At 40.5% G+C, this 12,802-nt stretch overlaps 1 protein-coding gene across 3 annotated transcripts in view; it reads right to left on the minus strand.

Moving 5' to 3' along the window:
- Positions 1 to 867: 867 nt before the first annotated feature.
- LOC148121083 (ATP-binding cassette sub-family G member 3-like) overlaps positions 868 to 12,802 on the minus strand; it is a 113,624-nt gene continuing 101,689 nt past the window's right edge. For all 3 annotated transcript variants that reach the window (XM_087908805.1, XM_087908803.1, XM_087908804.1), the window contains exons 13-16: positions 10,952 to 11,109; positions 4,839 to 4,928; positions 4,043 to 4,128; positions 868 to 2,099 (exon numbers count right to left, since the gene is read on the minus strand). In XM_087908805.1, the coding sequence (XP_087764931.1) occupies positions 1,907 to 2,099; positions 4,043 to 4,128; positions 4,839 to 4,928; positions 10,952 to 11,109 (527 nt within the window). In that variant the 3' untranslated portion in view covers positions 868 to 1,906. The remainder of the gene's footprint in view (positions 2,100 to 4,042; positions 4,129 to 4,838; positions 4,929 to 10,951; positions 11,110 to 12,802) is intronic.

Here is a 12,802-nt window from a genome sequence, read left to right on the forward strand (position 1 = left end):
GTTAAGCACTCAAGAGTCGGTACCTTGAGCAGTCATTAGTCTCTGCACTCACAACAGTTCATTTAAGAGGGAATCTTACCTGGGTAATGCTGGCTGTAGCCTGTGCCCATAAGTATAAGTAAAAATATTTAGAAGACAGTTTGCAATCAAATCTCTTTAAACAATTGTAGAAAAGTTATACCAAAGAACCTAAAATCCTAGTTGCTGGTTTTTGGCTGGATTTACAGAACAACAACAGCAACAAAAAAATTAAGTTTTGCTCCTGTAAACATCAGCCTTCAGCAGCTCAGGAACTGAAGGAACTCCCCAGAGTCAGAGGACTAATCACCCCATAGACTTTTCTACCTGAGAAGTAAACCTGAATTCTCAGAGGCTAGCAATTGGGACAAAACTTATCTCTTTGTGGACAGCAAGGAAGGGAAACACACAAACACGCACATCTCTAAAATGTCAGGATCTCAGCGAGGGTGCTGATGAATGGAAAACCTTCAGCAGGACAGAGAAACTAAGAGGAAATGCAAAGCATGCAAGCTACTGAACAGAAGAATGGGCACACAAGGACCAAAACTTAGTTCTTCATTTTATTCTTCTTTCTGTTGCTTGTTCTACTCTATATTTTTTCTTTTCTGTTGTTCTACCCTGATGTTTTCCTTCTTTCTCTTTCCTGATGACTTCCTTCTCCTCTACATCCTGATGACTACCTTCTCCTCCACTTCCTGATGACTTCCTTCTCACTACTTCCTGATGACTACCTTCTCACTACATCCTGATGATTACCTTCTCCTCCACTTCCTGTTGTCTTTATTCTCACTATTTTTTTCCTTACAACTTATACACCCCAGCAGAATATTTCAAACAATATAAAAATCACAATGTGGTTACATTTTATTTTTAACTGAATGATTACAATGAATCCAAGTAAGAAACAACATGATTCCTATTTCCCTTACATGATTAAACATTCTATGTATTACAGGTGAAAAGCAAACTATCCCAAGCTCCCACATACAAATAAATATTTATCTTTTAGACTTCTCATAGACCAGGAGCCTTTCAGCCATAACTACTTACCTAGGCAAGAGATTTTATAACTGTCTGAAAAACAGACTACTAGGTTCACCTTTCATATTTTAGAGTCCTGTCCCATTATGATAATTAACCATAAGATTCTTTGTTTTCTAGTTACGTGAAGTCAATTATTTACAGCTTTCTTTCAGGAACGGTACACACTGAAAACTGAGAACATTTCCCAATATTAATAAAAATTTAAGACAACTCCCAGGACTCAGATGTTTTCCATAATTATTAACCTAAGCAATAGTCTATATGGTTCCTAAGAGAAACTCTTAACTTTTAGTTTTATGACAATTCCTTGTTCCTATTTTTCTATCCTCTCCAGTCCCTGCTGTATGAGGGCTGTGGACAACACTGTTTCCTATGTTTACCTATATTAATTTTTGCACTAAACTAACGTCTATCAATCACTTACTACATTTGATAAAATTTCAGAGTCATCAAAATTTTATTTGAACTACCACTATTTATTGTAAAATCATTACTTCAATTACACAATACAGCTTATGAGGAAATCATCTTCATTATAATCTACAGGTACAACTTCCTTGTAGTTCATGGTATTTCCATGAGATAACCACAAAACATAAAAGACAGTGGGAATCCCTTCACACTCATTCACAACATGGCAAATACCAGAGAAAAATGGCAGCAGCAAAAATGTAAAGGCATGACAGTAACAAGAGACATTCTGGAGCCAAAGCCCTTAGGGCCTTGCCTATCCATGATCCACCCATCAGTGCCTTGAATTCTGATGGGCCAAACTTCTGAAATTCAAGAGTAACCTACTGCTCCTCAGATATGGTCACCCATTGGTAAAGTTTTAATTTTTTTAAGGCCAGATTAATTCAATGAAAGTGCAATACCGTTTTAAAAAATGTCTCATTTTCATAAAAACTAATAACTCCACATAGTTACTTGAGAAGTAGATAATTGTTATACAACCTAAGGCCACGTGATTCTTCCAGAAGCCCCACGATGAAAGGTCAATGCCCTGGATTGCCAAGTATTCTTCTCCAGTGCATCTGTAACCCAACACACACAAAATACCGTCAAAGCTTACTCAGTACATTCACTGCTCCTTCCTTTTAAATGCTCAGTTTCAGCACATCATTCAAAACATCATCTTTATATTTAGTTGGTAGTAGTACAGATGTACTTGCAATTTTGTTATATATTATGTCAATCTAAACTACTTGAATGAGGACCCTTTGTTAATTTCAAAAACCATCTGAAGAAGCACAGTTATCACATCTATTTAAAAGCACAGAGGAAGTAGGCTTAGTAAATGTGGATGAGGTCAGAGAGTCACACTAAGATCCAACTTTGTAGACTTAACTGTATCATTCATTTCTAAATCTACCTTGCTGTTCTCTCTTCAAAGGACAAAGGCACAGATGAAGGACTTGTTTCTCCCAAAGCAGAAAACCTCAGCTTAATCACACACATAAACACTCTAAGAGACCAAGGCTTTGTGTAATTCTGCTGACTCAGCACACAGTCTGGCAAAAGAATGCAGTGTCAATTTCTAGAATGAGGACCAGAGGAGAAAAAGAGTTTCTGAGAGGGGTCAGTCAACTGCTGTCAGCTCATGTACGGAGAAAGCAGTGACAACCATGGATGCTCATCTATGGAACATCCCCAGGAGCCTGGGGAGCAGCTGCAGCACAGCAGGAAGCAGGGACCCAGACACAGTTTAGAAAAGCACCTGCTGGTAAAAGTTCTGGATACACTACAATACTGCTGTGTATCCCTATCACTGTATGTCTCAGTCTCTGTGTGTCTCCATCCCTGTGTTTCTTCACCTATGTGTGTCTCCATCTCTGTGTGTGTCCACCCCTGTGTTTCTATCCTTGAGTGTCTCCATCCCTCTTTATCTCTATCTCTGTATGTCTTCATCTCTGTGTGTCTCCACCTCTGTGTGTCTCCATCTCTGTGTCTCCATTCCTGTGTGTCTCCATTCCCTTGTATCTCAAAGAATTTAACATTTCCCAAATCCATGGAAAGGGCAGATTTCTCCTTCCTCTTGTGAAGAAAATCCTTTTATGAATATGAGGTCTGTGTATGGCTCTCCTTGTTTTCACTTTACCCATCGAAGCCCTCTTGACCAGAAACTGATTAGGAATTTCTATTAGAAAGATACAAGACCACACCAGGAAAAGGAGATGTGGGAAAAAATATATCCTCAACACTTGTTTTCTTATCAGTAATTCAAATAAAAATTCATTATTATTTTGAACAACTGTGAAGGATTTAACATATCACCATATTCCTCTCTCATTTTATATCAATATCAAATTAATGAGAATAGTTATAGAAAGCAAGGTATTTTCAAGGCATTAGACAAAAATGATATTTCCTTGCAACATAGTAAAATGTATATTTTTTTCATTGCAGGACAAGCCTTCTGATACAACATTTTGCACATACACACAGTCACACACAGTCTCTCTCTTTCACACACACACAAACACAACACACACACACAGAGAGAGAGAGAGAGAGAGAGAGAGAGAGAGAGAGAGAAAGGAGCACCACCCTTTGATTTCTTAAGGTCTTCCAGAGCGTGGGGCAGAGGAAATACCCTGAAATCAGGCAGACAAACTTCACTCACTTTTATCTTTGTTTTACTGATATTCTCGGGCTCTGCTCACAGGTACCATAGTCTATACACGTGGAAACTGTATGACATTGTAAACTATCAGAGCAGCCATGTCAAACTCAAAGGTTCTGAAACAACTCAAATCCACAATCAAGACACCAAAACCATTTTTAAAAGGCCCTAAAGAACCCTCTCTGAAAATCATCTACACCTTGGAGCATCAGGATGAAAACATAGCCACCTATGTATTGTTTACCATGACTCACTCTGGGGAATGGGCAGAGGACAGTTAATCCCTAAAGCAGGGTTTTCCTTCTAAGTCTAGTAGTATTCTGTGTCCCATTGTGGCACTAAACTCAAGCTTACATTACAGAGTTCTGACACGTAATGAATTCTACTGTTTTGTTTTCTGAACAGAAATTTTGTCCCAGGAGATCACTGTGCAGAAAAGCCTGCAACACAAACAGAAACAGGGAAAGGCAAATAGTTTAATATTTTTATAAATTTCCAAAAAATAAACACAGCTATAACTTTAAGTTCAATATTGACTGTAATTTTTAAATATATTTATCTTTCTCAGAAATATTTTTAAACACAAATGTTCTCACCAAGTTCATTCTGCTCAGCAAAGCAGTCCCTTCCCCCACACTTGGAGGTTTAGAAATGAAATGATGGGGTTTCCCAACTACTAAGATGTGGACTCTCTAACTAGGCTACTCCAGTCTCCTCCTTCTCTCCAAGTCTGTTACCCTGTAAACACTATATTTAAAACAATACTACTGATTTATAGTAACAATATTATCTTGCTTGTTTTCATCAAATCCAGTTGTGATTATTGGAATGGGAAAGTCTATTACGACACACTTTCCTCCAGACAAAGCTTAGCAAACCATCATAGCTCAGGGTATCCCATGGTTTCTCTGTCTTTTATTTTCCTGATATAAACTATGTATTTTAGTCCTGATCCTTTCCTTACTTCCTTATTGGGCAGAATCACAACTGTTTGCTTTTCATCATATTATCTACCTTCCCCTTTACCCTGGGATTCTTCTCACCCTAACTGGCTAACTAGAGATTACAGCTGAGGAAAGGACTTGGTTTGGAATCATTTCAGTTGCTACAGTAGGAGAACCCAAGTACAGTGACAGACAGGACAACTTACTGTAAATCCATAATGTGGAATGCTCAAGTACTTAATCCATGAGAGGGCCTGCATGAAGTTCATGTAATACAGTGACAGACCTGAGCAAAACTATGAAGAACAAAACCACAAATTAGCACCAGGACAGGAACTAAGATTTCTAGACAAGATCCTACCTCTTCAAGTTCCCTTAGACCTTCTTTGCAAAGCTAAGACTCCATGCGGGTTTTAAAAGATAACAAGTCACCCCACTTTGCAGGACCCAAACTTACAAATATTACATAATCTTTAAAATGGCATGCAATCCATGAACATTCTTTAAACTTTAAATGCACCCATCGTACATATTTAGAAATCCCCTTTAGGTCCTTTATAATACCCAGTTTATGCAGATGCTATGAATGAAGACCTGGGATGAACAAGGGACGGCTGTGAAGTTCGCATAAGACTTGCCCTATGCAGGCTTGGATACACTAGAATATGCAAACAATGGCGGTGTGTGCATGCATTCAGACTGCACCTGACCACATGGTTATACAGAAAACACACCGGTTGGCTTCTTAACTAGTTCTGAGGTCACATGTAGCAACTTTATACAATAACCAGTTGTCTTAGGTCCTTTCCTAAGGCTGTGATAAGACAGCATGACAAACATACAAAAGTCAGGCACTTTTCCAAGTACAAATTATAAATATAATAGGAACGAAATGAGAGAAACAGTGTCAATCAAAAAAACCTCAAAAAAGTGGAAGGAGGGGACTCGTGGAATAAATCTAACCAAATCAAATACTTGTACAATAACAAGGTTAAGACACTGAAAAAAAGAAAGAGGAAAAAATATGAGAGGTAGACCTCCCATGATTATATTTCATTTCCTAGGATAAAAATTATGAAACTATCCATCCTACCAAAAACAGTCAACAGATTAAATGTAATACCCATCAGAATTTTAATGCAATTCACAGATTAGAAAAAAATATTGAATTTCACATGGAAATAAAAAAAGACCTAGGTTAGAGGAACAATCCTAGACATCAACAATAAAACTGTCAGAGGAATCAGCACCCATTGGAGAGAGAATCCATCCCCCTGTTGTTTGAGGAATAATTCATCCTTTCTGTTAATTAGAGGCTCTCAGTGGGCCTGTCTGCACATCTGGAAACAAGAACAATAGACTCTAGCAAACTTGAATACCCCATGTGTCCTATTAAAGAGGACAACATGCCATTTGCTTGGGTAGGACCAGGGCCCCACTCAAAGGAAAGGGATCCTTGACCCTGGGGATGTTCTGCCTCACACTGTAGCTGTCACTCCTTGGGCACATGCACTCTACAGTTTACCCAAGTATTCAGGTCTCTACGTCCGTTTTATAAGACATTTAGGAAAGGTAAAAAGAGAGTAACTCTACCAACTCCTGCCCTTTAGGTTATGAGGGATTGCTAGGTTCCTTTTGAGAATTATTTTTAAAGACTGCCTGGATGATCTAAAGGGGACAACTTGGGACACAAGTACTTGTCCTACAGAGAAAGTTTTCTGTTTTTTCTTTGTTTGATTTTGTTTTATTTTGTTACCTTAGGTAAGGTTAAGACTAAGCACTCAACAAAACAAACTGTTATTAAAGCTGTTTTACTTACATTAAAAGGTTGTTATGATCGTGTTCAAAATAACAAACAAGACTTTTAAATGTCAATGTTAAAGGTTTTCTTTGTACTAAGACTGTCCATATCCTCTGGACAATGATGTCAGCAGTCTCTCACTTAGATGTAATGTGTCCCACCTTCTTCACCTTCTCAATTGTGCACTTGGTTAACAACACAGGAAAGGGGCCTCCCAAGTCTGTTTTAACTTCTTTATGTTTTGTTTTTCAGGTTTTTATTAGTATTTGGATTCAAGCAGGAAACCATGAACTGGAAATTTTAACAAAGTGGTCTGGGTGAAAACTTTGCAACCTAAGAGAAAGCCAAGTGGAGGAGCGACCTGCAACAAAATTGATGTGAAAATGACTTCATTTCCTGGTGGGAAGGCCTGTGGACTCCCTAAGATAGGAGATAGGTAACATTCACATGAGGACAGGTTTGCAGTCCTTCTGAGAATGACTTTAATTTTAAACAAATGTGTAGTTCTGAGTGACTCTAAGATAGTATTCATCACACCAGCATCAGCATGGGGAAGGGAGAAGGCTCTACCCATCTGCGGAGATGGTACACTCCTACCACTGTATACTAAAGTTCTCTTTTACGTTGTTTATTTATTTCTTTGGTATTTGTGGAATTTCCTCTGGATTCCTGACCCAACAAAGGTCAGTCTACTTCACAGAATTTAGGGAGACTTCCAGGAGACAGTTTAATATTGTAATATCTGATGTATTCCTTTTGAAATTCCCCCACATATTATCCCAGAAAAACTTACGCTGCTGTGCACCCGTATCCTCCCCCATAAATATGGAATCACACATAAGGGAAAAGGGGAGGGGTCACACAGGTTTATGCATCTTATGTATGTGGACACATTCTGTCATCGTTAACCCTCCACCCTACACACTGGAATCACTGTAGAATTGCATTTCATTTTTAAATCTTCTGTAACAATGCTCAGGCAATTCTGGGCTTCAAGGTGATTGGGTTTCCCTTCTATATTTTGAGGTAGGATAACCAGAATCAACAATGGGCAGAGCTCATGGAAATGGTTCCTACGTCTTGCTGTTTCCGCTATGTTTTGGGGTCCATGCTCTGGGATGGCAGCAGAGCCAATCTCTATAGATAATCTTGTCCACAAGAGTCATGTTTGTCTACTGTAACACACTCTGAGAGTCCGGCACCCCAACAATGACACAAATGAAAACACCATCATTGTACCCCAATAAGAGTACCCAAAGAAGGTAGAGGGTTTTAGGTCTAAGAACCAGAATGCCAAGGCTTCCTTTACAAAAAGTAATCTACAGTCTAGTCAAGCATGCTTTGCAGAGTACTCTGAGTCCAATCATTTACATGATGCGGCATAATTTTCCATCAGTTTCTCTTTGTCTCTTATATGTAGTGACTTCCATTTGACTGGGTGCTGTCACTATGGGTAGTGAGCTAGGAATGCTGACATATAGGGTAGGGATTTCAGGAGGCTCGTGGTGAGGTTGCGATTATGCTCAGGGACAGTGGTGATCCCACCTGGGTTTTTTCTGCTTTTCATTTTCTTGGGATAAAGAAACACATGAGAAACACCAGACAGACTACTAACCAACCATTCAGTTTCTGTTTGTATTTATGGCCTGCTCTATGAGATGGAAATCCTGTTTGATGGAGTGTCTAGTGTGGTCATAGGTGCCAGGGGAAAATCTACTGTTAATCTTCTAAATGAATATGGTATTACACAGACTTCTAATGAGTTGCTGTGACACCCACAGTTTAGTACATCTCAGACCTTCTTCAGAGAAGCTTCCTTTTTCAGGAGACAGTGATTAAGACAGACCCACCACTGGTCAATATACAAAGAAGAGAGATGTCAGAGGATCCAGGACTGAATGGGACATCTGGATATCACACTCTCCTCCCAAGGATCAATGATCATGATGATAGAGAGGCTAGAGAGACTGTAAGAGCCAGAGGCAGTGGACAACTACAACAAGACAGTGTTTTCTGTCACAAAAGGACAGTGACACATGTGAACGCAGAGCAGTTGTGGCAGCATGGACATCACCTGTACAAGATTAACACAGACAAATACTGCATGGAGGAGGAGAGGAGGCCATGAACTCCTTCCCTTACCTGAGGAGCTATTGGCAGTGATGACTGCTGGGAAAGGGAGAGCCAGTTTTCTTTAAGGATGTGGCCCCTGAGAGCTTACCCATGTGCCAGTAGATGGCCATTCACACAGGCACGTATGGGCACAGCTAAGTAGACCCAGTGGTTTACAAAATCCAAACTAAGAATGAGATGGGGAGGGGAGAACAGCAAGAGCAACAGGAAATGTAGCAGTTACTTCCCTGTTGCTGAGATACAACACCATGATCAAGGCCACTTGTAGAAGAGAGAGATACATGGCCTTGACTTTCCAGAGTGATACGAGGCCATTTGGCAAGGAGGCATAGCAGCAGGCAGCAGGCAGCAGGCAGCAGGCAGCAGGCAGCAGGCAGCAGGCAGCAGGCAGCAGGCAGCAGGCAGCAGGCAGCAGGCAGCAGGCAAGGAGTTCAGAGAGGAAGCTGAGTGCTCATTTCTTCATGCGACAGTATAAAGCAGAGAGGAAAGAGGAAGGGGGACAGGACTATAAACACCCAAATACTCTCCCTTCCTGCAACAGACTTTCCCCACCAATTCTCCACCTCTCAATGGTCCCACAGTCTCTCCAATGACACCACCATGAGTAATCCATGTTCATAAAAGACTAAGATTGGACAGCCAATTACAGAAATTTGATTAGTAGTGTGCTAATACTAGAGAGTGATGAGGAGTCTGGAATCTTCCACTATTCCTAACACTTTTCAGAAAACAAGTGAGCCCTGAGTTAGACTTCTACTGCTGAACAATTACATTGATCAATCTTGTAGAATATTATTTTAAGATGTATTACACATGTTTATGCTCTGGAACATTTGTTACTAATGCAAAGATTTGACACATTCTTTTTATATTGCATTTGATTAACTTTGCCAAGTTGAAATACTTTGCCTGTCTACACACCTGATTGGTCTAATAAAGAGCTGAACTGCCAAAAATGTGGCAGGAAAGGATAGGCAGGGCTGGCAGGCAGAGAGAATAACTGGGAGGAGAAATCAGAGAGGATGGAGGAACAAGAAAAGGAGAAGAGGAGGATGCTAGGGGTCAGCCACCCAGCTACACAGCCACCGATTCACACTGCCAGTCATGGAGTAAGGTGAGAGTAAGATACACAGAAGTGAGAAAGGGTAGGGAAACCCACAGAAACAGCTGACCTGAGCAAATGGGAGCTCACTGATCCCTAATTGACAGCTGGGGAACCTGCATAGGACCAAACGAGGATCTCAGAATGTGGGTGACAGTTGTGTGGTTTGGACAGTCTGTGGGACCATTGTCAGTGGTACCAGGATTTGAACCTAGTGCTTGATCTGACATTTTGGAGCCCATTCTTTTTGGAGGAATACCTTCCTCATCCTATATATAGGGGAACAACCTGGTCCTGCCTCAAAGTGATGTACCAGTCTTTGTTGACTCCCCGTGGGAATTCTTACCCTCTCTAAGGAGTGGATGAAGGTGGAGTTGGGGGAAGGTAGGAGGGGCTGGAGGAGGGAAGGGAGTGGAAACTGGAATAGGTATGTAAAATAAGTTTTTAATAAAAATAAATAAAAAGAGAAAAGGAAAAAGCCCAGAGGCAAAAGGTAGATTGGATAACTTAAGTAAAAAAATAATGGCTAGAAACAAGTGAAGCTAAGGCTAGGCATTTATAAGTAATAATAAGATTCAATGTGATTTATTTGGGAGCTGTGTGGTGGGTGCCCAAACAAGCAAAGAGTAAAGAGTAAAAAACAATCAGGAACTATGCTTTCCTATTAGAGACTACTGAATAAGAAAATCTCCTCTGCTATGATTAAAAGAGCAGGCAAGTCTCTCACACTGGCATTAAGGAAAGGCAACAATCTGTTGTGTTGTTGGGGAATCAGCCAATCACACCAATTTCTTGAAGTTCTATTTTATTACATTTTTGTAATATGATTCCATGAAATTTCTGGTAAAAGCTCACAAGAAACAGCATGTCAACCATGTTGGGGGAGGCTGCTTGTTTGTCCTGGCTGCCCAGCACTGAAATAATCACACAGAAACTGTATTAATTAAATCACTGCTTGGCCTATTAGCTCTAACTTCTTAACAGCTAGAATTTTACATATTAATTCAACCTATCTCCATTAATCTATGAAGTTCTACACGAGGTTACCAGCAAACTTTCAACACGTCTGTCTCAGGTGGCTCCATGGCTTCTCCCTTTATAGGACTGACAGCAGAGCAGTAACCATAAAGCCTAGGAGGAAAGGCAGTTCCTTCTCTCCTACAGACCGTAATAAGGTTGAGCATAAGGCCTCTATCCAAAGTCCTGATGAGTCAAGCAGGTTACATGTGCAAGAAAGAACATAAGGAAATTCTTCCTCTCAGAAAAACACAATTCACACTCACCAGCGTGGCCACAAAGTAGATGGTCGCAAGGAAGGTTGTTGGTACACCCTTTGCAATCTGCCCTGCCCCTGGAGACAGCAGCAGGGAACTGGCAGAACAAGTCAACATCATGATGGTAAATATCATCATGAAGAAACTCTTCACATCTGTGTCAACTCCTTTGAATAAAAAAAAGTATGGTCAGTTCATCTACCTATGTCAAGAAAATTGTAAATATTTCAAACAATGCTTTACTAATCAACAATTTTAGTAACAGTTTCATGGTCACCCAACTTCTCTGTGTCTCTAACTGTGACCTGATCATGTGGATGCTGGAAACAAAATTTGGGGACTTTGGAGGAGCAGCATGTGCTCTTAACCAATGAGCCTCTCTCCAACCTCATCATATCACTTTATTTTTATTCTTGTCACAAAATATCTTTACATATAACACATGTTCTCCTCTACTAAGATTATGAGCAATGTATGGGATCCTGACATGGAAAAGTACAGACTACAGAAGTGACCCAAATTTTATTGCATTTTTCACAGGAGAATCAGCAATAGAACATGTTCATGTCCATTTTCCTCCGTGTTTATTATAACGGCATTAGTAATAAAATTGAGATCAGGGTTGTGTCAGTTGGTTTTTCGTAAATTTAACACAGTGCAGGAACCTAGGGTTCTTTGGGAAGAGGAAACCTCACTAAGAAAATGCTTCCATTAGATTGGCAGGTAGGCAAGCCTGTAGGGATATTTTCTTGATGAATGATTTATATGGTAGGACTTAGACAACTGTGGATGATGCCATCCCTGGGCAGGAGGGCCTGGGTTCTATAAGAAGGCAGGCTGGGGAAGCCATTAGGACCCAGTAAGCAGCACTCCTCCGTGAACTCTGTTTCACTCCCTGCCCCTAGGTTCCTGCCCTGAGTTTCTGCCCTGACTTCCCTTCTTAAAGGACATTGAACTGTAAGATGAAATAATCCCTTTCCTCGACAAGTTGATTCTGGTCATGATGTTTGTCAAAGCACTAAAAACCTAACTGAGGCAAGGGTTAAACAACCATGCAGTGGTTTTAATATCTGGAGGATAGGAGGGTGCCTGCAGCTTTACTTTTCCATAGGAAATCACCAGGTAACTGCTATGGAGAAAGGAGATGGGTTCCACAAGCTGATTTGTAATCTTTATGGAGCTAATGCTGAGTCACACACAATTGTGTGTTTTATAATAGTCACAAGACACAGTTAGAATTTGGGGAACTGGGTTTCATGCCTAATTTTGTTTACAAAGTTAATGTTATTACTATCATGGTATGAAAAATGAATTTGTAGGTATGGTTGCCATGGTGTGCATGTGCCATTGTGTGCATGTTTCGTGGTGTGCATATGCCGTGGTGTGTATATGCCATGGTGTAAATGTGCCATGGTGTGCATGTGCCGTGGTGTGAATGTGCTGTGGTGTGCATGTGCCGTGGTGTTCATATGCCGCGGTGTGCATGTGTGTGGGCTGAATCGAGTATGAGCATATAGCAGGCTGGAGTGGCCAAGTTAGCACAAAATAGTGACATTTAGAAAAAGGTGCACTTGGCGCCAAAAGCATAAGAGCTATGCCAAAAGCGTAACTGTTAGAAAGGGGCACAAAATTCAAAAACATTGATGTTGCAAAGTCCATGAAGAATACTCCCAGCCAAGATGGCACTGAAGAGGAGCAAGGGAGGAGGAGATCTGACTTATTTTAAGAAGATGTTTGGTTAGAGATGGGGTAAGGAGACATAAAGTGCCCGATGCCCTCGTTATCCCCATTAGGGACTATGGGAGCCTCAGCCGATGCAGATATGACTGCTGATGGGATTGGCTAATTTCCCTCCACTTC

The sequence above is a fragment of the Myodes glareolus genome, chromosome 8 (genome assembly GCF_982192425.1).
Source record: "Myodes glareolus chromosome 8, mMyoGla1.1, whole genome shotgun sequence".
NCBI lineage: Eukaryota > Metazoa > Chordata > Mammalia > Rodentia > Cricetidae > Myodes > Myodes glareolus.